This window comes from Mus musculus, chromosome 10 (assembly GCF_000001635.26).
Source record: "Mus musculus strain C57BL/6J chromosome 10, GRCm38.p6 C57BL/6J".
Taxonomy (NCBI): Eukaryota; Metazoa; Chordata; class Mammalia; order Rodentia; family Muridae; genus Mus; species Mus musculus.
In genome coordinates, this window is record NC_000076.6 from 111972695 (window position 1) to 111998410 (window position 25716).

Genomic DNA, 25716 nt, shown 5'->3' on the forward strand with positions numbered 1-25716 from the left:
TAGGGATTATCCGGAACTCGTTTTGCCTTTTACACATTGTAGCCGGCGGGATCTTAAAGAACAGTTCCACTTCCGGGGCCGCCGGAAGCAGTTTTGCGATGGCAACTTCTGCGGAGGCGCCTGCCAAAGAAGCTCAAAAACGTGACTCTCAGCCGCAGAAACAGAAGCGTGAGACCCAAGGTGAGGCAGTGCGAGACCCGAAGCCCGGAGCTGGCGGATCTCGAAGCATCTTTGTCTCTTTCTTTGGCCGCGCACTTGGGTTGAGCCTCTTTTAGGCTGTGCAGTGCCTGCGGTAGCCGGGGTAGCCGAGGGTTGCGGGTGTTGATGGCTGCGCCGGCCACGTGCAGCTAACGCAGTGTTTTTGCCAGCGACCGTCCCTGGCAAGTGTACCCGATGCGCCTTCTGTCCCCGGTAAAAGTGTGAGGACTCAGAGATTGTGGAAGGCGCGGCAGTTCTGCCTTGAGCTTTGGGGAGGGGAGGTTGAGAGGATGCGGATCAGGATCAGGTGGGAGAATCTTCGTGTCCTGCGAGCGCCGATGGTGATGAGGGAGGCGGACGGGGAAAGGTGGGGACGGAGCTCAATGGGAAGTTTTGTCAGAACTTTTATCTGATTATTAAGTTGCTAAATGACACAGCTCTCAGTCTTTAGCTCTAACCCCTAGTTTGATTTTTGGCTGCTCTAGTTTGATTGCTTCTTTCCGTTTTGATGAGAGTTTGGTTTTTACCTACCTTCAATTTAAAAAGAAAAATTTTTTTCTTTTAAAAACTAAGTACGTAAAATACGGCAGGGACTATAGACACCGGTAAAAGCTTCAAACCAACGCTTGAGGAATTGACAGGATGAGTAGACCATCTTCCTCAAGTTATCCATGTGCCAATCACAGATGCTATATAGCTTCCTTTCTGGTACCCGGAGTAATTCGTTCGAGCTTTCTGTCACCTATCTACAGCTATTATGATTTTTAACAAAACGCTTCGATTTTTGTCTCCTTTTGAATCATAGGAGAATGAATGGAGCTGTGTACTCTATGTATGTTGTCTGTGTCTTTAGCTTCTGATTCTTTACGATGCTGTGTAATATTTAAATTCCGTCGTTGGCGGACATTTGAGCTCTGCCTTCAGCTTGCTCTTGTAAGCACCTTTGTGCATGTCTTCTGGTAATGCCTCAGGGTCTCTGTAGGAATTTAGGATTGGAAACTCAATTGCAGGGTATCTTCAAGTTATGCTAATGCTACCGGAAGGAGCTGTGCCAGGTTTTTTTCTGTTTTAGGAAAGGTTTGTTTACGTTCAAAGCGTGAGGGTATAGTCAACCATGGAGGGGAAACTGGGCCAGCACAACTCTAATAGTTGAGATTGCTCATCGATCTAAATTTACAGTGATTTTTTTTGTTGTTGTTGTGTTTTGATTTTGAGGTCCTGGATGTACTTATATAGCTAGACTTTCACCCTAACCTAATAAGCAAGTGATATTCTTGGTCCTAAGTGGCCTTAGTTCCCTTCCCTTTCCTCTACTAGGGTTCACACATTCTGTCTTAGGAAGGTTTAACCCTGGGCCTGAGTTTGCTTGCTTGCTTTTTGTTTTGTTTTGTTTTGTTTTGTTTTTGTTTTTGTTTTTTTTTTTTTTTTGTTTTTCGAGACAGGGTTTCTCTGTGTAGCCCTGGCTGTCCTGGAACTCACTTTGTAGACCAGGCTGGCCTCGAACTCAGAAATCCACCTGCCTCTGCCTCCCAAGTGCTGGGATTAGAGGCGTGTGCCACAACCGCCCATGTTCCCAGTTTTTATAGGATTTTAGTTTGCAGTTTTTAAAAAGAAGGTATTGGAGAATGAGTGGTTTATGAGGACCCATTGTCAGGAGTTTGAACCAGAAGTGGCAGAGTGAGTGGAAGTAGAAAGTACATTTTCTTACCTGTGGCTAATAACGTGGGCCAAGGGCCTGCCTTTCAGACCTCGGTGGTTTAAGGACAGGATGACGTTTAAGCACAGATCTCTGGGCCTCACCCCAGAGATGCAGATTCACTCTGCCTGAGATGGAGCCCCAGATGGCCTTGCCCACAAACTCCCACAGGTGTGCTGACGCTGCAAGATCAAGGATGGTTCTCTTCGGGTAGAGTTAACGTGTAGCTATTGGATTTGAGGGGTTTCTAAAGTTCTGGGACAGGGAGTTTTGAGAAGTGAAGCAGGCTCTCCAGAGGTGATCTCATAGTTGTCAGGATTTTAGGCCATTTCAGCATTTGTCCTTCTGGCCTGTCACTCCTTTTGGTTTGAATATCTTCTATAAAGTAGAAATAGTAATAGTGGCTTTCTTTTATTGATGAAAGGTGTGTATAAAGCTCTTTGGAAATCCTAAAATTGTATTACAGTGGCTGTTAATTGACATTGTACACCAGAATCCATTTTTAGGAATTTTTTACACACACAGACATGTGGGGGTGGGGGTAGGACTGTACCAAGAAAGTCAGAAAGGCTATTAATAATAAGGGATAAAAGTGATAAGGTGTTTGAACCACTTTATTGTGCAGTGAAAGTGTCTTAGTAATTGCTGTCTACCGGTGCATCCCAGTTAGAGTGGGTACAGGGAAAGCATCCTTGTGATGAGGCAACTGCAATGTATTCAGATGATCCTATTACAGCATCATGATGATGATGGGGCCGTGGTCATGATGCTGAATAATGTAACAACCAGGGATGCGGATATGAAACAATGCATTGGTGATCTTCTGAAGATGTGCATAGAGTGCGCACGTGTGTGAAGGACCATTCCATGTGATGTGTGAATTCTTTCCTCTGTAGATGAGGCGGAGCTCCTCACTGTCCCTGATGGTTGGAAGGAACCAGCTTTTTCCAAAGAGGACAATCCCAGAGGACTCTTGGAGGAGAGCAGCTTCGCAACCTTGTTCCCGAAATACCGCGAGGCTTACCTGAAGGAGTGCTGGCCGCTGGTGCAGAAGGCCTTGAATGAGCATGTACGCCTGCTTTAAACAGTTCCTTTCAGAGCTTTGTGTGTGCTGGTGGATTTTGGTTTTAGAAATGCCAACATAGCTGCTTAATTTGGTTCCTTTAGTATTTAAAAGAATCTAGGTCACCTTTATTCTTAGAGTTCATTCATTTTTAATTTTGTGCATAATTAAAGTATTTTGAGAAATACCTGTCCTCTTAATAGTTTAGAGGTTCCTCAAGCCATCTAGGATTACCTGTTCCATCCACAACTCCAAATGCCTTTCGTAGGCAGTGGTGGTAATCATGTACTCGTGTACCTGGCCAGTTTTAGCCAAGCCATGTTTCAGAGTTTATTTTAAACAACACTCGCTGGTGCACCCAGCTTTTCCATGTTTGCTCCCTGCCGCCAAGTCTCCAGAGTGCTGGTGTTGAAATGTTCATTGCTCACCCACCGTGATGCAGGATTCTTCTGAATGTGTCACAAGGCAGAAAAGAGCCTTTTGCTTTGCTCTGTTAAAATCCAGTTCTTGGGGCTGTGGAGCTCACACAGTTGGTGAAGTGCTTGTAATGCCAGCCTCAGGCCTGGAGCTCCATCCTCAGACCCTGTGTAAGCAGCCAGGTATGGAGGCAGAAGACCCAGGACTCACGGGCTAGCCGACAGCTAATTTGGTGAGCTCCAAGCAGTGCCTAGGGAGTGACACTGAGAGCCGACCCCTGGCCTCCACGTGTGCATGTGCTCGAATGTGCACTCTCCCTCCTCCCTCATGTGGTTCTTGTTCTTGAGAGTTAGTGCTCACTTTTGCTAACTATTGCTTTGTAAACCTGTCATAATTTGTTTTGTATTTAGTCCCTTAACCAAGTAGAAAGAGATTAAAAAGGAAAATTCATTTCTCGGTCTTGGGTTACAATTGCTTCAGTTTCTTACATCCTGTCAAGTGTGAAATTAATCAAGTATTCATCATTTGTATTTAACGGCCCAGCTGATTCCAGGAGGGAGTTGAGAGGCTTTGGAAGTTAGCTGATGGGCACAGAGGTTCTTAGTTTGGTTGGGGTCGACTCTATAATGATCTACAACTGAACCCATTTTGGGTTCTTTCCTTGTTTTTGTAGCATGTTAAAGCAACGCTGGACTTGATCGAGGGTAGCATGACTGTTTGTACAACAAAGAAGACGTTTGACCCTTACATCATCATTAGGGCCCGAGACCTAATAAAGCTCTTGGCCAGGAGCGTTTCCTTTGAACAGGTGTGTCTGGGCCAGGGGGATTAACTTGGTGAGCTCTGGGCCAGTGAGAGACTCTGCTCACAAAAACAAAGCGGGCAGGGTCTCAGGGAAGCAAGGGAGCGTGTTCCCCAGCCTGTGATGCTGCGTCTTTCCATCTGCCCACCTCCCTCCTCCCAGCGTCCATGCTTGTGCTTGCATTTTAGTAGCCTGGGGTTGGAAAAGAAAAATGCTGATGCTTTTTCCCTTCTCCTAAAAGGCAGTACGGATACTTCAGGATGATGTTGCGTGTGACATCATTAAAATCGGCTCTCTAGTGAGAAATAAAGAGAGGTTTGTGAAGAGAAGACAGCGGCTTATTGGTCCCAAAGGATCCACCTTGAAGGTACTTGTCGTTAAGGGGCGTGGGCACCTCTCGCTTACTCTCTGAGCACTGAGTCTGATCTTGCTCTTCTGCCTCAGGCACTGGAGCTCCTGACAAACTGCTACGTCATGGTTCAGGGGAACACGGTCTCAGCCATCGGACCTTTCAGTGGCCTCAAAGAGGTGAGAGCTAGGACCCGACACTTCCACCAGACACACATGAAATAACTAATGTGGTTGTCACATAAGTGTTCATCGGGTAATGTCTTCTAATCGTTTCGTATTTTTAGAATGTGCTTTGGTTTCTAAGTTGTAAATAGTTTGCTATGTAACTTGAGGGCGTCATCACTTCCTAGAATCTCAGGTGCTTTGGGCAACCTTTGACAGCTGTGGAGACGTGCGGTTCCCAGTTAGGTGTATGTATCAGCATCCTTCCCACTGTAAGACCTCAGAGGAAGTTCAGATCCAAGTAGCTCACCTTGCAATCCACACATGGTGTCAGCATCTGGATACTGAGCCAAGGTCCTGGTAGTGCAGTAACGCGTGCAACCAGTAGAGGTCAGCCTTTACAACCTTTCCCTTTAAACCACTGGATCTTTTGGTTTAGTGTTTTTTGTAGACATCTCTGCACCTTCTCAGATGTTGTGAGAACACCCATGGGACATAGCTTCCTGTCAGGTCCTGTTCTTACCGTGTTGAGCTGGATCTGCCTGTGTGGTTTGCCTCCCTCTTGGAATTCCCTTAGTAGGCATTCTGATGGCTTCTCTCTCATAAATTACCTACTCTTTTCTAGTGGAGCAATAATAACATCAAATACTTTACAGTTTTACATGTTTGGAAATATGGTACTTAATTCTTACAGTAGATCTGAGATATGGTTTTATCTCCATTTTACAGATATAAAGCTGAAATAGGAATATTAATCGACTCTTACGTGATGTGGTAGTCCCAGGGTTATTATTTATTATTATAATAACAATTACTATTTTTGCAGTGCTGGAAATCAAACCCAAAGCCTTGTGCACAATAGGCAAGCTCTCTCCTGCTGAGCTGTAGCCCCTATGCCAGGATTTGAACCCTCGTCTTTTGACTCTAAATCCAGCTGTCTTGCCCTAATCAGTAGTACCTGTAGGGCCTTGGGTACTTTGTTAGTTATTTACTGTATGGTCATAGTCATGAGACATGCTTTGTTTGAAACAGTTGACTGCTGTCACAGAAGATGGAGAAACCACTGAGAACAGTTAAAGTGTATCTGGTGTGGCCATAGACACTGATTCATGGGATCTGGTGTGGCCATAGACTCTGATTCATGGGATCCAGCGTGGCCATAGACTCTGATTCATGGGATCCAGTGTGGCCATAGACACTGATTCATGGGATCTGGTGTGGCCATAGACTCTGATTCATGGGATCTGGTGTGGCCATAGACTCTGATTCATGGGATCCAGTGTGGCCATAGACTCTGATTCATGGGATCTGGTGTGGCCATAGACACTGATTCATGGGATCCGGTGTGGCCATAGACACTGATTCACGGGATCCGGTGTGGCCATAGGCTCTGATTCATGGGATCCAGTGTGGCCATAGACTCTGATTCATGGGATCCGGTGTGGCCATAGACACTGATTCATGGGATCCGGTGTGGCCATAGACTCTGATTCATGGGATCCGGTGTGGCCATAGACTCTGATTCATGGGATCCGGTGTGGCCATAGACACTGATTCATGGGATCCGGTGTGGCCATAGACTCTGATTCATGGGATCCGGTGTGGCCATAGACACTGATTCACAGGAGAGTTTACAGGAGCTTACCCCTCTTCTGTCCAGTCTGTTGAAATCTTTGTGACCGCTTCATTTTTCTTTGTAAATTGCAGGTTCGAAAAGTAGTCCTTGATACCATGAAGAATATCCATCCAATTTATAACATTAAAGTGAGTCTTGTTTATACATTATTAATTAGTGATTGTCAGAGTTCTACTTCACAAACTGAAAATTAAATATTGTATGAAAATGTAATATGTAGAGAATTGGGGATAAAATTTGTCCCACCACTCTCTACCCTGGCCCTCTTTGGAGATTGTATCTCCCTCGTAAAATCTATGGAAAGAGACCCTGTCCTTCATTGTAGCATTCCAGTGCAGTGAAGAGAGGCCGCTCAGGACTGAGGATAGGCGGCATCAGTAGATTTTCTGCCTGTGTCAAAGTCTGGACTCTCAGGTTGCATGAAAGCTTCCTTTGGGAGTTAATGCTTGCACCGTGTGTGGGGAGACACTGATGCAGCCATAGTGTTGATGGGTGCTTGTGGGGGATGCGCTGACATTTCAGGAAGCTGCGGGTAAAAGTGATTTTAAATTCCTGGGACTTAGGATACCTCAGTTGCTACTGAAGGCTTCCCACTCACTGGAAGCAACAGCTAACTAAGCACCAACTCCCCCTGTTATTTAGTGGACGATGGCAGGGAAGCTGGGCTTCGCTTTCATATGATGTCTTCGTTTGATCTAGACTTAGAGTTTCTGGTATTTGGCTGGTTGTGCAGGCTTAGTTTCGTTGCAGTTGGTTTCATTCTGAACACGAGAAGCTTGTCCTTACTTTTAGAAGCAATGTGATGATGATGATGATAATGTATGAATTTTAAAATACATAGTTTTATTTATATGTATGTGCCTAAAGACCTTGATGATTAAACGGGAGTTGGCAAAAGATTCCGAGTTACGATCACAAAGTTGGGAAAGATTTTTGCCACAGTTCAAGCACAAAAATGTGAATAAACGCAAGGAACCGAAGAAGAAGAGTGTCAAGAAGGAGTACACGCCCTTCCCGCCCCCACAGCCAGAGAGTCAGGTCAGTGGCCAGCGGCGAATGCTGGGTGCGGGTGAAACTGCAGTATCCTGGGTTTGGAAACACTAGAGTTTGGGTTGGCTGTGGGTGTGCATGTGTTAGGACGTGAGAACTTGATAGCAAGGGTCGGGGAGTGGGCATCCCGTTGTGAGTAAACTGTGTTGGGGGAGGGGGTGTCAGGCAGCCAGGACCATGAAGCTAAAAGCTGCCTAGGGGTTTCACATTTTGACCACGTACTGTAAAGTCTTACCTCCACATGCATTTGTTGCCGTAGCTGTGAGCTGCAGGTTCCTTCCTTGTTTGTCAGCTGTCTTCTGGTCCTCTCCTTCACACACACAGCCAGGAGCCCCTCTCCTCTCCGCCTCTCTTTCTCATATGAACATTCTTTAGCCACACCCTCCCAGGAAAACTCAAATTAGAGTTAGGCAAAAAAATTAAAGTGGAGAAATTGGATTAAATTCACTAAAAGTTTGTGTCTCCAACTTCTGCTAGGCCTTAACTACGTTGCAGTCCTTTGTGTCCCCTTTCTGTTCCGTCCCACACCCGGCAGATCCCAGCATTGTACAGCTCTGGAATATTTGAGGTCATCAGAAAAGAGTTCCTTAGACTTCTCCTTGTCTCGCATTTCCTGACCCATGTAAAGTCTCTTTTTGTGCTTGAGTTGGAGTTCCACTTCTCTGGGATCTGGTTTGACTCTTCCCTTCTTTGCCTGTATCTCACAGTACTCAGTCTTTACTATGTTGTTTCTCATTTAAACATAAACCGTTTTCTGCCCACCGTCTTCCCTTCCTCATTGACCTGTGCTTGGGGTTTCAGGGAAACCCTTAAGGCCAGTGGCTGGGGCAGGGGTGTTAGTGAGAATGGTGTTCGTAGCAGTGGACATGCCCAGCAGTGGCATCATCTGTTCTGGGAAGGAAGGAGAGTGGGAGCCAAAGGAGCACCATTACATATCAGGGTTGTACCCTGCTCTTTATACATCTACAGCTCCTTGCTAAGTCAGGGATTGTGACTAAAGATCTGTCCTTCCATATGAACTTAGGATTGTCTCTTCCCATCTGTGAAGAACAGTAATTGCATTGACTATAGTTTGCTGTCGGTGACGTGGACATTCATCACTATTAATTCCTTGAATCCATTGACAGGGAAGATCTTTCCATCTCTATCTTCAGCCATTTCATTGGTGGTCTATAGTGTTCATTGTAGAGGTCTTGTGCTTTCTTACTAAGTTTGCTGGTGTGCACGCACGTGTGTGTTGAAGCTGGTTCTAGTGAGTAAGGTAGCTTCCCAGCATTCCCAGCCTTCTGCTCACGTCTCCCTGGATAACCATGAGTGCAGCCACTACCTTTGTAGATGGGTGTATGGTGTCATATATCAAAAGATTGGATGCCCTTGACTTTAGTAAATTTGTTACTGGGGATAGAAAAGCTAAGGGCTTTGACTGCTGATTCTGTATCTTCTCCTGGGTTCACTCATCAGTTTTCAATGTTTCCATGGCAGCCTTAGCATTTTCTATGTAACTGAATCCATAAACCGATGGACTGCCTACTTACCGGCCTCTGGTGCCGTGCTGACTGAAAACAGTCAGTTCTTGAAAGTTTAAAAGTTCAGCACTGAAGCCATTCGGTGGTCCTGGGCTTTTTCCCTTTTATTAGGAGACATACTCATTTAGTCTCTTTGTCACTGACAGATTTATAAACGCCTAGAGCATGTTTCCCTTCAAGTCTTATAATTGACATGTAGTTGTGTAATAACTGCTAGCGAACTTTTGTATTTAGTTAATGTGGGTTTTAATATTCCCCCTTTTCCTAATAGTTTTATTTGGGTCTTACCTCTTTTCTTGGTGAGTATTGGTCGTTGCCCTGTGGGTTTTTTGTTTTATATCTGACTAGTCAGGGATGTTGGCCCAGCAGCTCCACAGGAAAGTTGGTAGGAACCTTAGCACCCCCTTTGTGACACCCACTGTTCTGGGCTTTCTAATATTATAGTGCTTCAGTCTCTCTTGTTGATACCCCATGTGCCCAAAACAAGGTTGAACACCCATTACTTTGTCTCTTCTTTGTGAAGGGAGAGGCCCCGTAAGTTTCTTGAAACAGCAGTGCCTTGACTTGTGCTCACACCTCTTTGTGAGTAAGATATTTTATATGACCTGACTGTGGGTCCGTGTCCTCATGCCTAAGTGAGGTGATGACATTGACCTCAAGGGACTTTGAAGTGAGAAAGTACAAGAATTAAGACAGTGGCTTTGTTTGGGTCCCCTCTTCCTCTTAGCTTCTCCCCTCTCCTCTGTGACAGGGTGTAGTCCTGTAGCCCTGGCTGGCCTTGAGCTCTGTCCTCCTGCTTTACCCTCCCCGGGGGGTGGACCAAAAGCATGCACAGCCACACCTGGCCTGCACAGCCACACCTGGCCTAGAGCCTTTCACTGTTCTTTTGTGCCATAGCTTCTATCCTTTCTAAGATCGTTCTGCCTTCTTGGAGTCTCAGGTTCCCCCAGACTCATCTGATTGCTTTTCACACCTTGCTGACACTCTGACATTTGATCCTACCTGAATTAGTCAGCTGTGTGGGTCACAAACACGCCTTCTATCCTAGCTCCACATTTGCATTAACCTCAGTTTGTATTTACCTCTTATGTGACCAGTCACTAATTGATGCCACACTCTTCCTAACCCCAAGGACTCTGTGACTTCTTAGGGAATTCCCTTGTCTACATTATTTCTGGTCTAACTGTAAATACTGTTTCTAATAGATTGATAAAGAATTGGCCAGTGGTGAATACTTTTTGAAGGCGAGTCAGAAGAAGCGGCAGAAAATGGAAGCAATAAAGGTAAGGATTTTTCAGATTCCACGCAGCATCAACAGCACAGTTTGTTATCAGTTGTGTTTCACTAAGGCGTTTCTCACCGATGTAGGCTAAGCAAGCAGAAGCTCTTACAAAGAGGCAGGAAGAACGAAACAAAGCGTTTATTCCACCTAAGGAAAAGCCAGCTGTGAAGCCAAAGGAAGGTAAGAAGTCCGTGGTCTATGACAAACAACCCCAGAGTGCATGTCAGCCTCTAAGAAACAACGGGCTTCCTCGGCTGGGTTAATTACTCACGAGCCTAGGCAAAAGTGACCCTCAAGGTTTTTATAATCTAGGCGTGGCTGTCCTGGGCTGGGGTTAGATTCCTTATTGGGAAAGATGTAACCCCAGAGCCACATGTCATCTCTGTGAAGACATGCAAACATTGTTGCCACACTGGAGAGGCCTTTCCCAGCTGTGGCTTAAAAGCTCCTTTCTGTGTTAACACATACTTCTCATCAGCGTAAGGTCTTAATAATCAGCTGTCAAGAGGAGGGCTGGATAGATGGCCCAGTGGTTAAGAGCACTGACTGCTCTTCCAGAGGTCCTGAGTTCAATTCCCAGCAACCACATTGTGGCTCACAACCATCTGTAATGGGATCTGATGCCGATTTCTGGTGTGTGTGAAGACAGCTATAGTGTACTCATATAAGTAAAATAAATCTTAAAAAAAAAAAGATGAAAAGCTGTCAGGAGGAAAAACCTCAGGTCATCGCTTAACCACACCTGGCCTCATTCTGCTCTGTCCTCCATTTTCTTGACTCTGTAGCACTTGTCAGAGGAACTGCAAAGCCAACCTCAGCACAAGGAGGTGGGAAACCCACTTTTAAGTACTTTGGTAGCTGTGTAACCATCAATGATTAAAGATGTAGTTGCCCTATAGAGTGGAGGTTTAAAATATCTGTACCTCCAGTGTCTAGGCTGTTTGGATGGTACATTCTAAGTTTTAATTCTTTCATGCTAAGAAAAAAGTTGCATCCTTTTAAAATTGTTTTTTGTATTTAGTTCAGCCTTAAAATAGTTTGGCCTGTTAAGACCACTAGATGCAACCAGGCATGGTGGCGCACGCCTTTAATCCCAGCACTTGGGAGCTAGAGGTAGGTGGATTTCTGAGTTCGAGGCCAGCCTGGTCTGCAAAATGAGTTCGAGGCCAGCTAGGACTACACAGAGAAACCCTGTCTCGAAAAACCAAAAAAAAAAAGACCACTAAATGCTGTCACAGTTTATTACAGTTTTTACTAACAAAATCATGTTAAAATACTTCTAGCTTAATTTGATAAGCCTTGTTAGAGTTACTGAAGGGATCTCTCTATATTTATTTTTCATGAAATATAATTTTAAAATGCTTTGTGTGGAGTATGGAAAATTGGCTTCCTAATGAATAAAGTTCCAAAGTACAAAATTGTTTGTAATGTGTACAAATCACGTGACGTGTAAAGAATGAGTTTGACTGTGACTGAATTAAGTATGCTGTCAGCCATGGGGTTTCATCTGCATGGTTGTACTCAACTGGAGGGACCAACATGGGGTTTCATCTGTATGGTTGTGCTCAACTGGAGGGACCAACTGTTTTTAGATGTCTCTGTTTCATAGATGACCTTTAAAAATATAATATGACATTTGTGTCTGTTTTAAACTTCTGCAGCTTCTACCGAAACTAAGATTGATGTGGCTGCTATCAAGGAAAAGGTTAAGAAAGCAAAGACGAAGAAACTGGGCGCTCTTACAGCGGAGGAAGTTAAGCTCAAGATGGAGGCTGACGAAAAGAAGCAGAAGAGAAAAAAGTAGCATTGGGAAAAAATCCCGAACTTTCTAAGGTGTTTCCTTTTGTAAAGGATTTTGAGATGCGAAGGTTTTAGCTGAGTCAGACTCAGGAAATCATGACCAGTTTCCTTCTGTTTGTGGCCGTATGCTCTGTAAATATAAATACGTAGGAGGTAGATGCCTACGTGTACATTGTGCCCAACTGGTTCCAGGCAAGTTTTGCCTAGCTGTTTTAGGAATATCTGTTATTTTAAATTATATAGATTTTTGGAATGAGTCATCAAATCCAATGTTTGTTGCCATTGGTTGGTCTTCATAATACTCAGAACATTTGGTTTTGAGGAAAATACGTGCAAAATTTCCACTTAATTTCTTTTATTATTTTACTCCAGGATTTAAAAAACAACAACAGAAAATCCAAGGCCTCTAAATCAAATCTGTCACTGTTCTGAGTGAGGAAATGGTACCAGGAAAATGTATATGGGTATCTTACCCTGCAGTAAGCATGTGGGTCCCTTCTCCCACTGAGGCCAGAGGAGGGCATAGACTCCACTGGAACTAGAGGTGTAGGTGGTAGTGAGACAGTGTGGGGACTGGATATCAGACACTGGGCTTTGCAAGAGCAGCAAGAATTCTTGAGGGCAATTGGATTTAGAATTATCAACATGAGTATTACAGATCTGGAAATCTGAGATTTCCTGGGCGTGCGTTACTCGCTGCAGTCCTTGCTATGGCAACCTGGTCAGTCTGTATTCGTAATGCCGAAAGACAAGTTAACTCTGTAGACTTAGAAGAAATTCTTTTGACTGAGATTTTATTGAAAAGTTTTTAAATAGCCGCATGTGATTCAGTTGTCCCCCAACCACAGCTTTAGTCCAAAAGAACCAAGTTAGGATATTTGTGCTTTACCCAGATGGTAATTATAACAGACAGTAATAGGAGAACCGACTTAGCAATGAGAAAGAGAGATGTGTATCTGTTACGCAGGTATATAGGCCAGTCTGGATAATCGACAGAGTAGTAACCTGTGAAACGAAGAAGAGTGGACTCAGTTTCCCATGCTGTGCTAACCCAGCCTGCATAGTGCCCCGGGAAAACAGCTTAAGGTTTGCATACATACGTGAGACCTGGTCTCGTCGTGGGTTAACTGTAAAACCAGAATTAAGAAAAAGTTAGGTGTAGGGGAAGCTGTGTTTCTAATTCTTTACAACCGTGACCTTGATTTGGCTTTAAGTACAATGATTTTCAAAGATCAGTCCAGTTTTGGCTGCAGTATCAATAAGATATTTTTCAGTCTTTTTATATGAACTTGATATGTAAATTTTTGTACAAAAGACATATTACCAGGATGATTGAAAAAAAACATGCCACAACTACCAGATGAATCTGGTTTTGAGCTATGGTTGAAACTAAAGATTAAAATATGATTTGTAAATAATGCAATTAAAGTATTTCTTTTAATTAAAGTAGTTTGTTTATGATGAAGGAGGTAGCAGTTTCTCATCCAACCCAGCAGGACACCAAAGTCTCAGCCGGGTATCTGGCTTATCAGATGATGTCTCCCCCTCCCTTCTAAGCAGCCCTACCCAGCCTGGCTTCTGTGAGCCAGGCTGCTACAGAGGTGGCAGCAAAGAACCATGGGATTGGCAGAGCTGCAGTCGCTTTTGCTCCCTTCACACTGTGGAAAAATCAGACTTCTTAAGGGCAGTCTGTTAAACTTTCCCTGCGGCCTCAGCTCTGCCTAGTGTGGCTTACCTACCAGTGTGGAGAGACACAAGACCCCCAGGTCTGGAGCATTAGCTCCAAACTTCTGCCCATGCATCCTTTCTTTGTGCCTAGTATGTTGAGCTGGCTTCTGGGTCTTACCACGGCCAGCTCAAAACACATGCTCATACCTTAATTTTATGGAAAGTTTTTATTATCGTACTTACTGCAGAGACTGTTGAGACACTTGTCATCTTTTGGGCAATCACTGCACGTGGCTCCTTGCTTATATGGCCACGTTGGGTAATTTCCTCTGGAAAGCAGAAGACCGTTAGTACAGGGGCCAATGAGTGTCACGTGAATCCTGTGTTTATGAACTTTAATTTATACTGTCACATTTATGAGGAGTCTTAAGGAGGAATTATTTTTGTTTCTGTTAAACAGGTAAGGAAACTAAAGATCTTAGAGATTAATAATTTGCCAAGATGTCAGTTTATATGAGTGAACCAGGAAAGAAAAAAAATCTAGAAATGTCTTATGTTGGGCTCTTTCTACTTAACCCATTGCATATGTGATAACTTCCACCCATACACTGCCTATCCTAGAAAGGCTATTACACTTTGTAGGTGTTTTCTGTGTACCAGGCCATCGTGGATTTTACTAGATACACCGTTCGGCTGGGGTAATGACCTCCAGAAGAAAAAAGAAAATTAGGAAAAACTTATTTGTATGTAAATGTGATAATAACTGATAACTATTATCTAATCAAATATCTTAGGGATAGAGAGAACTCAGTAATTGATCTCTTTAACATGTTTGGACTTTTTCCTATGCATCCTTTGAGGATAACTTAGTTTCATCCATGCTAGGCAAATGTTCTATCAATGTACCACATTCCCTAGCCCCAACCCCCAAAAAGCAACTTACTCTGAAACCAAAAGACAGTAGAAGATACAGGCATATACATACATACATACATATGTATAAATGTTCATACATGCATGCATGTAGGGCCGGGAATGAAATATAGTATAGTGTCTTTCATTGTTAAAAAGCACAACACTCCATAAGCAGCCTAAGTTGTAGAATGGTTGTGATTAAATCACTATTATCTTATTTTTTTAATTGTCCATTCCACACTAAAAGAGAAGGGGGAAAATGTCACTTAAAATTGGTAGATTTGGCCAGGCGGTGGTGGCGCACACCTTTAATCCCAGCACTTGGGAGGCAGAGGCAGGTGGATTTCTGAGTTCGAGGCCAGCCTGGTCTACAGAGTGAGTTCTAGGACAGCCAGGGCTACACAGAGAAGCCCTGTCTCGAAAAACCAAAAAAAAAAAAAAAAAAAAAATTGGTAGATTTGTTTTGGGGCAAACATGAAACAAGGAAGACCTGGGCTGGTTTGGGTGAATTTCCTTAAGACAGAGAGACTTTACTGTGCTCTGCCGAATCAAGCAGAATAGTTTTGAATTTGTTCTAGAAACCCTGTGAGGGGGCGGGGCGTGAGAGGGTTGGGAGCCTGGGAAAGAGGGAAGACACAGAATATGAGCAAAGGTCCCCAAGGGGATGGCCTAAGGTGGCAGTGCCCAAAGAACACTGGGCACACTCAGGGCCGAAGCTTAACTCCCCTGTTCTGAGAGCCCTGGAGTCATGGGTTAGAACATGTTTATAGAGTATCCCCCATCCACACACTGAAACTGACCACATATTAGGACACAAACAACTCTCAAGAAACAGGAAAAACTGAAATAACATTCACCCTGTACGAAAGGAATAACAATAGCAACAAAAAATAAGCCAACACGTGAAACATGTAGAGTATTCCCACACGGAACGATTCAGCATTATCTGTCAGTTTTATAATTACTGGAACCTAACCTGGTGCTATCTGAAAAGTTCAACTGTCTAAAGCCTCGAAGTAATTAGTGTTAACTGAGCAGCTCTACTTACGTTTTGAAGTGTGTGAAAGTTTGCTCTGATTTAAACAAAATAAGTTAATGTCACTTCCCTTTCCTGGTATTATGGATATATCAATTTACATCCTTGGCAAGCATTTTAATCATGCTACTCTTAAAGAATGCTCTTGTAGTGTTTTATTTTATTTATTTGTTTGTTTGTTTCGGGACAGGGTTTCTCTGTTTAGCCCTGGCTGTCCTGGAACTCACTTTATAGACCAGGCTGGCCTCGAACTCAGAAATCCACCTGCCTCTGCCTCCTGAGTGCTGGGATTAGAGGCGTGCGCCACCACTGCCCGGCTTCTTGTAGTGTTTTAAAGCATATATATGTGTGTATAAACATACCCACACAGTATTAATGTAGTAAGTCTCTGAGCAGGAGATTTAGAGGCCTTGAGTTTTTTTTTTTTTTTCTTTACACTTCTAGATTTTCTGTATTACAGATAAATACCTATATTAACATATTTTTAGAATTCAGGCACTTACGCTGGTCCATAGTCGCATATAAAATTTGCTCCATTAGGGCAAAGTTGCACTGCACAGCCAAGTTTGTAACTGTCTGCCCAAACAACCTAAAAGGACAAGAAGATTTCTTAACCATAGAGATGACTAAATGACCATTTGATTATTATCAAGCCTTTATAGCTGTGCCAAGTAATATCTACTCTAGTCCCATAAGAGCCCACTAAGGCAATGTTAAGCACTCAGAACTCAGCTGGACACAAGTCCTGAGTTACAGTCTCAGAACAGTGTGCATGAGTGCATGTGTAAAATAAACACATACATGACAAGATGATCCGGGAAAGCTGTCATAGTGTTCCTGCAGCTATCACTGCGAGCCAGGAGATGAACCTCAAAAAGGTGAAAATGAACACTAGGAACAGCCAGGCTTGGTCAGTCAGGCTGGATGACATCTTCTAGAGCCTGATCATGGGGTTTAATTCTCTTACACATTTCCACACAGTCAAACTGGGCGTGTGGTGGTGGTGGTGGTGGGGGAGGGAGTCTCCCCATGATCATTCTTACAACAAAACTTCAGGATTGCTACATCAAATTCCCTTGCAAAGTAGCAAAGCACCTGTGTGACCTTTATCAATAAGAATGAGTTCTGTTGGCCAATAAAGTGTTCAGGGCTATGGCCTAGGGCAGAGGAAGGGTTTGTCATAAGCATAAGGATGTGTTCTATTGATGGGGGATACAAAGTGCATAGGGTCTCTTTCATAAGAAGTTCTAGTCACTAAAACAAAGCCCAGACAGTTCTCAGGGTGTGGGGGAAATCCAGGTGGAGACTGTCTCCTAATAGAAGAGCAATCCCTGGATTGTTTGCCCAAGTTGACTGCAGCGTTCCAGGTGACAGGGCATCATCCTTCCACTGAAGAAAGCAAACCCATGTGCTCAGCCATCCTGTTATCTCCAGTGCTTCCTCTAAGCAGCTACAATGCTTCCTACAGAAAGCAGCTGCAACTAAATAAAACAGGGTAACCTCGAAGGGAAGAAAGCAGGCAATTCAAAGGGTGTTGAGGAAAGCCATCTCTGAAGTGACCTTGAACCCTGAGATGTGAGAATATAGACAAAGACAAATCAGAAGACTTGGAGAATGGGCACCATCCATTCTCAGGGATGAAGGTGCTGGAGTAAAAGTTGCTTGGCATGTTAGGGTGGCAAAAAAAAAGGCAAGTGGAGGCACAGTCTGATTGGGGGACAGTCACAGCCAATGAGATCAAAGGGGGCTGACTGAAGGAATTCTGGTAGGTAAGAAAAAGATTATTTTTGAGTCCACTTGGCACTTGGAGTAGATGGACTAAGAAGACCTGGTTGGGGGGTGGGGGTGGGGAGGAGGCAATCCTGGAGGTTTATTTTAGCAGCATAGGAATGAGCACATGGTCACTCACTCTTGGGTGATAGAATTCTTGGAAGCTGATGGAGTTCATGACTCAAGAATAACAGGGCTGGAAAGAGATGGGAGCCTGATCATGGCTGTCTCCTGAGAGGCTCTGCCAAAGTCTGACAAATACAGAGGCGGATGCTCACAGCCAACCATTGGACTGAGCTCGGGGTCCCCAATGGAGGAGTTGGAGAAAAGACTGAAGGAGTGGAGGGGGTTTACAACCCCATGGGGGAGCAACAGTGTCAACCGGGCAGAACCCCCCTCCCCACCTTGTGCTCCTGAGAACTGGTCCACCAACCAAAGAATACATATGTGGCAGGGGATGGCTTTGATAGACATCAGTGGGGGGAGAGGCCCTTGGGCCTGAGGGAGTTTGATGCACCAGTATAGGGGAATGCCAGGGCAGGAAGGTGGGAGCAGGTGGGTTGGGGAGCAACCTCATAGAGGCAGGGGGAGAGGGGTTTCCAGAGGGGAGACCTGAAAAGGGGATAACATTTGAAATGTAAATAAAGAAAACATCCAAGAAAAGAAAAGAAAAGAAAAGAAAAGAAAAGAAAGAATGCAAGGAGAAGAGAAGGAGGAGTGGGGGAGGAGGAGAAGAAGAGGAGGAAGAAGAAAAAGAAGGAGGAGGAGGAGGAAACATCTGAGAGGTTTACTCAGTCTCCATGTTGCCCCTCCATCCAGAAGCCCTGACTGATGTTCAGTGTGGAAATTATACACTGTATTAGATCCTTAGGTGATATCAATATGCAAATGTATATGTAACACCAATCTCCCAAAAAGCTCCTAAGAGGGGCACCTCTCACGGGCAGGTGAAGTGTCTCAGGGGATAAAGGCACTTGCCACAAGGACTACCATATGAGTTGGGTTCCATGGTATGCATGTAACACACACGCACACACATTGAAATAAAAAATATTTTTTGATTGTAAAAAAAAATGTTTCATCTCTGGAAAAGAAGGCTACATCATTTTATTCATTTTAGTGTGAAATCTCAGGTGAAGATTTTGAAAGGTATCAGAAGCATGTCTGACTTTTTTAAATGAATGGGATTTATATGTAAAAACAAAACAAAGAATAGCTAAGAACATTGGATCTTATTCTGCATGTAGGGGAGCATTTGGGCTTGGGACCCAGGTACTGTTTTTTACAGAAAACCAGGGACCAAGCAAGGTGGGTAGGAACTTGGGCACAGGGTTCTGTTCAAAGTGTTCATTTTGAGGTGCCTATTATATATTCCAGTAAAGACTGGGATAGGCCCTAGGCTTAACTACCTGCAGTTATGAGAATGGGAGAACAGAGATATGAATCTTGAAGTCACAAGGTTAAGTAAGACCATATAGGCAGAGGTAATAGAAAAGGGCGAGGAGAGCTTTTATGTGTCACACCTGTTGCATTGGTTGGGGACAAGGGATGACATAAAGGTGCTAGTATATCCCTGAGGGCAGGCAGGTGGAAATGCCAGGCTGTCCTCAGGAACAGCCTGGTATATTAGTTGTTAGTCACTGTGACAAAATATCTGTGGGAAGGTCCTGGATGGTCACAGTTGTCATTGCCTTTGGGTCTGTGATGAGGGTTTTGGAAACTAGTCACACCTTGTGGTGGCCAGGAAACCAAAGACAGAGAAAAGGGATAAATTTCCAGCATCCAGTCCTATCTGGAACTTGCCTACCAGAAAATCTTTTATTAAACAAAAATGAAAAACTTGCTAGTCCGTCTTCAGTGAACATGAAGCTAAAATGTTGAATCAGTATGTCAATACTATTCTCATAGAGATGATCAAACTAAATGTATGCTCTAACTGTTTATCGTTGGGCAACATATGTAAACAACCTGATTTTCAAAAGAGGGTAAGTAGAGTTTAGATCTTACTTTAGGTAACTTTCCAGTAGGAATGTAAAATGACTTGAGTAGTTTGAACCCTACCACCACCACCACTAAGGTCTCTTAGAAGGCTGAAACAGGAATTTTAGACAAGGATTTATCAGAAATCCTTTTCTAACATGAATTATTACAAAACTAGATTCCGGGGCTGTACTCTTTGTTAAATGGCTCCTGACAAAGTGTTGGTCCAGATTGCTGTACAGCTCTCTCTGCGATATTAGCTTACATGACAACACTTTACAGTCTCAGAAGTGTGGGAAAGGAGAAATAGGAGCAAGACTGGGAGAGCAGAGTACAGCTGCGGATGGCTTCTGGCTCTCAGGAGAGTTCTCCCTGATTTGGGGAGACATGCGTGTGCACGACTAGGCCAATTAAGAGAAACTGACAGAGGCCATATGAGCAAAGATGACACAGAAACTATCCAGCCAAGAGCTCACACCCTAGTCCATGGAGTAACAGACATGGGAGTTGGTTCTTGAAAGTAGAGTTTGTCAAATGTAAAGAAACTTCAGGATAAATTAACCAGGTAAAGAAGGTGTGCAAGGTCTATGAAGGAGCCTGTTAATTGCAATTCAAGTAGCTGAGCATGCAAAATATGCAGCAGTCAGAAGACAATTTGCTTTTTAACAGACTTGCTACCCATATGAATATCCCTCATCCCAGAGAGTCAGAACAGGAAGAGTAAACTCAAGTTCACATCAGACAGACTTGAGACAGCAGAAACTTCCCTCAATTTGTAAGTTCCTCCTTTTCATCTAGAGGGAAAAAAGGGAAGGCTAATACTTGGGACATGGGAAAACTAATTTTCAAAATCCTATCTCTCCCATAGATATGAGACCAAATTAGTGGTCCTAACGTCTTCAGTAGGCGACCATGTTCTGTCTTCCCTGCAGAAGGGAGAGATCATCATGGAAGATTGGCTATGAATTCCCAAGTCCTGGAAGATGTAACCATGACAACCATTTAGTCAGTGAATACGGCATTTACCTTCCTAAGCTGAAAGCCCCATTCACTTCTTAACCACAAACATGTAAGGGAGGGTCTAACATCCATACATCAACAAACTCAGAGAGACTATGATGTTTCTCTAAAGCCACATAGCTAGGGAGAAGACGCTTCAAGTTCATTCATCAGCCATATTCCAAAGCTTTAAGGAACACAATGTTATCTCATGCCAGTGTCTTGTACTGTCTAGATGGATGGCCATTGCATATAATTTTATCCATGTAACTAGTGTTTCCACGTATATTTTCCTCTTATAATCCTACTAGCTCATTATATATTTGTTCAACACCAAGTCCAGTTCGTTCCATCTTTAAACAGGTGGTTCCAAGAAGCTATAGGGAAGTACTTACCTGAGTATAATGGCCACAGACATGTCTACATTTCCTAGTGCTGAAGTCATAGTGCTTAATTTCTTCATACCAGGCAGAGATGGCTGAGGATACTGAAAAGATGGATAGAGAGCCAAGCCAGATATTCTCTCCCAGGGCGGTGAAATTTGGGTGTATCCGTGAATGCAGCTGTGGGTTGTGTTTAAATTCACAAGATTTTGTCCATGCTTTTGCAATTTGGGCTAGTTTTGGGTCCCAAGACTGAAAAATAATTAAACAATATAGAAGTCAAGAAAGAAATATCTTATTCAAAAACTTAAGACTATTATTAACAAACACAAGGCTGTTTGCCTACTCAACTCAGATCTGGGAACCCCGCTGGCTTACTACTTAAAGGCCAGGTTCCAATTCCTTAGAGAGGAAGAGTCAAAGTGACAAATGAGGTAGACTCCAGAAGCAGCATAGTGCTTCCAAGTCTCTACCTGCTAACTAGAATACTATCATACGTTTCTATTGCTCCAAAGACACATCATGAGGAAAATGCAAGTTGGACAGGAAGTTTAAAATGCAAGTTTATTCAGCTCTCACTTCCACATCTCTGTTCAAAGAAGTCAGGACAGGAATTCAAACTGGGCAGAATCCTGGAGATGGGAGCTGATGCAGATGCCACGGAGAGATGCTTTTTACTAGCTTGCCTCCCATGGCTTGCTCAAGGCACAAGCCTGCTTTCTCATAGAAACCAGGACCACCAGCCCAGGGATGGTAAATAGGTGCCCCCCCAACCCAATCGATCACTAATAGAGAACAACTGCCTTACAGCTGGATTCCATGGAAGCATTTTTGCAACTGAGGCCCCTTCCCTGATGACTCGTATATCTTATGTCAAGTTAACACAAAAGCAGCCAGTACAAAGGAGAAGTGATGAGGTCAAAGAATAAGAATAGGAGAGAAGCAGAAACATCCATGTCTTCGAGTGCTACTGTCTGAATAACCAGAAGCTCTAAGAGATAAACAAGTTCCATGATGTAGCAGGGACAATGAAAATCAGCACGTGATACACGGTAGCTTTTGTATGAAGGAACAGTGAACTGTCCAAAAGAGAAATCTCCAGAATGATTCCATTCTGACAGTTCTCCAACAGTAAAATATGTAGGAAACCATCTTACTAAGGGGATAAAAGACCTCTACACTGAAAACGAGGAAACACCGAAGTCATGCTGGAGATAACGCTAGATCAGCGGCTCTCGACCCGTGGGTTGCAACTCCTCTCTTTAAAAACATCCTTACATTACAACTCAGCAGTAGCAACATTACAGTTAGGAAGTAGCAACAAAAATGCTTTCTGGTTAAGGGTCATGCAACAGGACGAGCTGTGTTCAAGGGTCACAGCACTGGGTTGAGAACCACTGCTGTAAAGGCTGCTGGGAAGGCTGTTCATGCTCATGGCTTTGGGGAGGCATTTTCAAATGCGAGGACCACTGAAAGATGCTTACAGACCTCACTCTGCTTGTAAAGCTTTCTTCTTAAAGCTAGAAAAAAAAATCTGAAAGGACTTCTGGTCAGATATTGGAGTGCTAAAGGAATTATCAATCTGGACTTCAAAACCAGAGGGCTGGTCAAAAGCGACAGAAACGTATTGGCATCGAAACAGACAAGGAGATAATGCAAGAGGATACTAGACCAGTGGTGCTGGAGAAACTGAATATGTATGCACAAAGAAGCACAAAACCAGGTTCATACAGTGTAGAAGAAACAAATCAGAGTGTGTTACAAACCTAAATATGAGACCTGAAACTGCCACAACCAAATGTCTCAATTTTACATCTTTTTTTTTTTTTTAAATTTGTGGCTTTTATTTTTTTTTCTGTTTTGCCCAATTACTTTGGCTAACATTTCAATGTATGAAGCATAGGCAATTTTCTGAACAGGGCTTCAATGGTTCAGGAAATATGTAAGTACTGGCAAGTGAGACTGCACTGATTAGAAACCATGGGCACAGTGAAAATTAACATTACCTGAGGGCATAGCCCAAAGAATGGAAGAAAAAGTGGTCATGATGATGATACATACCTTTAGACACACGTGTCATCGTGAAGGGGTCAGAGTCAGAAAAATAGAAAGAAGCAAAGAAAGAAGGAAAGTAAAAAAAAGAAAAAAAAAAAGGCCGGGCAGTGGTAGTACACGCCTTTAATCCCAGCACTCGGGAGGCAGAGGCAGGCAGATTTCTGAGTTCGAGGCCAGCCTGGTCTACAGAGTGAGTTCCAGGACAGCCAGGGCTATACAGAGAAACCCTGTCTCGAAAAAACCAAAAATAAAAAGGAAGAAAATAGAAAATATATAGCAGCTACTCATGCATCAGCAGATTAATACCTAAAATGTATGAAGAGCTAAAAGCATTAAACCCTAAAAGGTGAGAAATCCAACAACCAACAGATGGGTTGAACACGGTCCTTCAGAGAAGCATAGCTCAACATCCTTAGCCATTAGGGAAATCTGACTGGTAAGTCCCCTGGTATGTGGGTGGAGAAAAAGCCTTACATGCTGCTGATAGGTCTGTAAATTAGCTCAGCCACTATGGAAATCAGTATCACCACAAACTATAAACATAAGACTAGCGTGTGATTCAGCTACGGCATGTTTGGGCTTGTCTCTACAGGGATGGAAGTCAGCACGTCTTGAGTATTTGCATATCCATGTTTTTTTTTTTTTTTTTTTTTTTTTTGTGGCACTACTCACAACCTCCAAGCTATGGATTACACCCAGTGGTTCCCCAAAAGATGAAAGAGTAAGGAAAATAGCTTGTGTACAGATATGTCTATATAGACAAACTGAATGGTATTGTTGAGTCGCCAAGAACAAAATTATGACATTTGCAGGGAAACAGATGGGATTGGAGATCATCACACTAAGTAGCATAAAGCAGACGCAGGCGGAAAAGCATCATGACCTCTTATATGTGAAGTGTAGAGGAAAACAACCGAAGACCACAGAAACGTAGCAGGGGAAAGCGATCAGAGGAAGAGGGCCAAGAGGCCAACGGAATGAGTGTAGCCTAAGCACACTGAATTATCATAATGAAAGACCATTATTTTACACAGCATATATAATGAAAAAAAAAAGAACCCTTAAGACACAAAAAAGAAACCTCACAAATATTAACAGGAAAAACCATGACAACAAAGAAGTCTGTTGCTCATGGCTGCGGAAAGGAAGTGTGCAGAAAGAACTGAATCATGCCAGTGGTATTGCTCAAGACAGTCGGGGAAGGTAACGGTCGACTCTGATTGCAAGCTGAGTTTACTGCACACATTCATTACAAGGAAAAAAAAGAAAGCAAATAAGAAAACCACTCAGGGTTACCCAGAAGTCACACCCAAATTAATGCAGGCAAGCTGCTTCTGATTGACATGGGCGACAAGCCCTTGCTAGTGAACTCACCATGTACAGCATATTCCGGGCTGGTGGACTCACTTTTGACCGAAGCTGGTTGTGAACTTGAACACATTCTTTAATGAAGTCCTCGTTTGTTATATCTGGCAAAGTGCTTGCTGTAAATGAAGAACTAGACACAGACGAAGCCATCCAGACTATCACAGCAAGGATGACCTGCATGGTCTCTCTGGTTGCTGCTGGACCTAGAATCCAGAGCTGCGGGGTTCTGATAGAATGCTCGGTTCTCTCAGTCTGCAGACTGTTTCCCTGTTGGAGCTCGGATTAACCCAGGGTTGTTTATGCTAGACAAGTGCTCTGCCTCTGAGCTCCATCTTCAGCATGCTGGGTTTTTTTTTTATGACCAGCTTTACAAAGCACAGCCTACTTCAGCTTGAGGAGCCTGAGAGCAGAACATGACGTCACGAAACTTACACCGGACTTCTCCATATATGGCTTGCAGCTCATGGGTTTTTTTTTTTTTTCTTCTCTTTTCTTTTCTTTCTCTTTCTCTCTCTCTCTCTCTCTCTCTCTCTCTCTCTCTCTCTCTCTCTCTCTCTCTCTCTCTCTCTCTCTCTCTGGCAAACAAATAACAAAGGTTACTTTAATGAGAGTTGAGTAGAGAATTGTTTTTCTTGTCCAGATTTATAAAACCAAACAAGGTGTGCAAAGCAACATGGTTTGTATTTTATGGTTTCAGAGAAAATGAGACTCTTCACTGTAATTGCACTGAGAATTTTTTTCCTTTCTTTTTTACCTTTTCTATTTTGAAAGGACAACATAAACCCCACTTGTGTCCATTTAAGGGCCAGGCCTGATTTTGAAAAGAAAGCCATAAGGCACCAGCTCCAGGAACAGACCATAAAATCCAGAAACAAGGACATAAAACCACCTCCCAAAGAACAGCCTGGGGACAATCACAAAAATGGGGAAATATCTTATCTCAGAATGGGCTGTCTGGGCTGGGCAGCCCTATCTTATCCTATGGTTAAACATTCATGACACAGGAATGCAGACTGCTGACCACCTGGGACTCCCTAGCACCCAGCAATGAAAATTTAGATTACCTAATCCTTTTGGAGTGTTCCCCTGGTTCCCTATAAGAAGGCCTGTGTGCCTTTGTCTGAGGTCACCATTTCAAAAAATGGCTGACACCCCCCCCCACCCCTTGGTCTTGCCAGTATATGTTCTTTGGTTGGTGGTTCAGTCTCTGAGAGCTCCCAGAGGTCCAGGTTAGTTGACTTTGTTGGCCCTCCTGTGGGGATTCCATCCTCTTCAATCTTTCATCAACTCTTCCAAAAAAGTCCCCTACCTCTTTCCAATGCTTGGCTGTAGATATCTGCATCTGTTTTAGTCAGCTGCTGGGTGGAGCCTCTCACAGGACAGTTATACTAGGCTCCTTTCTACAACCATAACAGAGTACCATTAATAATGTTAGGGATTGGTTCTTGCCAATGGGCTGGGTTTCAAGTTGGGTTGATTATTGGTTGGTCATTCTTTCAGTCTCTGCTCCATCTTTGTTCCTGCATTTCTTTAGACAGGACAAATTTTGGGCCAAAAGT

The 25716-nt window shown here is 43.5% G+C and overlaps 2 protein-coding genes across 4 annotated transcripts in view; one reads left to right on the forward strand and one right to left on the reverse strand.

Annotated features, from left to right (window-relative positions):
* On the forward strand, positions 1 to 15736 carry Krr1 (KRR1, small subunit (SSU) processome component, homolog (yeast)). The gene is made up of 10 exons (NM_178610.4): positions 1 to 180; positions 2791 to 2963; positions 4048 to 4182; positions 4418 to 4543; positions 4621 to 4704; positions 6397 to 6453; positions 7193 to 7363; positions 10107 to 10184; positions 10270 to 10363; positions 11845 to 15736. Exons 1-10 carry the CDS (start codon positions 99 to 101, stop codon positions 11985 to 11987), a joined length of 1143 nt encoding a protein of 380 aa, NP_848725.2. The 5' UTR covers positions 1 to 98; the 3' UTR covers positions 11988 to 15736.
* Positions 12754 to 25716, reverse strand: part of Glipr1 (GLI pathogenesis-related 1 (glioma)) — a 17192-nt gene continuing 4229 nt past the window's right edge. The window contains exons 1-6 of one of the 3 annotated variants that reach the window (NM_028608.3): positions 24164 to 24570; positions 20747 to 20986; positions 16106 to 16191; positions 13895 to 13980; positions 13084 to 13110; positions 12754 to 12988 (exon numbers count right to left, since the gene is read on the reverse strand). In NM_028608.3, coding sequence (NP_082884.1) covers positions 12834 to 12988; positions 13084 to 13110; positions 13895 to 13980; positions 16106 to 16191; positions 20747 to 20986; positions 24164 to 24337 — 768 coding nt within the window. In that variant the 5' untranslated portion in view covers positions 24338 to 24570 and the 3' untranslated portion in view covers positions 12754 to 12833. Of the gene's footprint in view, positions 13111 to 13894; positions 13981 to 16105; positions 16192 to 20746; positions 20987 to 24163; positions 24585 to 25716 lie in introns of those variants that run through there. The other 2 variants (XM_006514218.4, XM_006514217.4) reach the window with 2 other exon arrangements.

What these genes read in the sequence shown, in the direction of transcription:
- Krr1 (NM_178610.4), top strand. Translation starts at nt 99, where the DNA reads ATGGCAACTTCTGCGGAGGCGCCTGCCAAAGAAGCTCAAAAACGTGAC. An exon ending in GGAGCGTTTCCTTTGAACAG is followed by an intron (nt 4,183 to 4,417) that starts GTGTGTCTGGGC and finishes TTCTCCTAAAAG; the next exon opens with GCAGTACGGATACTTCAGGA. An exon ending in CCAAAGGATCCACCTTGAAG is followed by an intron (nt 4,544 to 4,620) that starts GTACTTGTCGTT and finishes CTTCTGCCTCAG; the next exon opens with GCACTGGAGCTCCTGACAAA.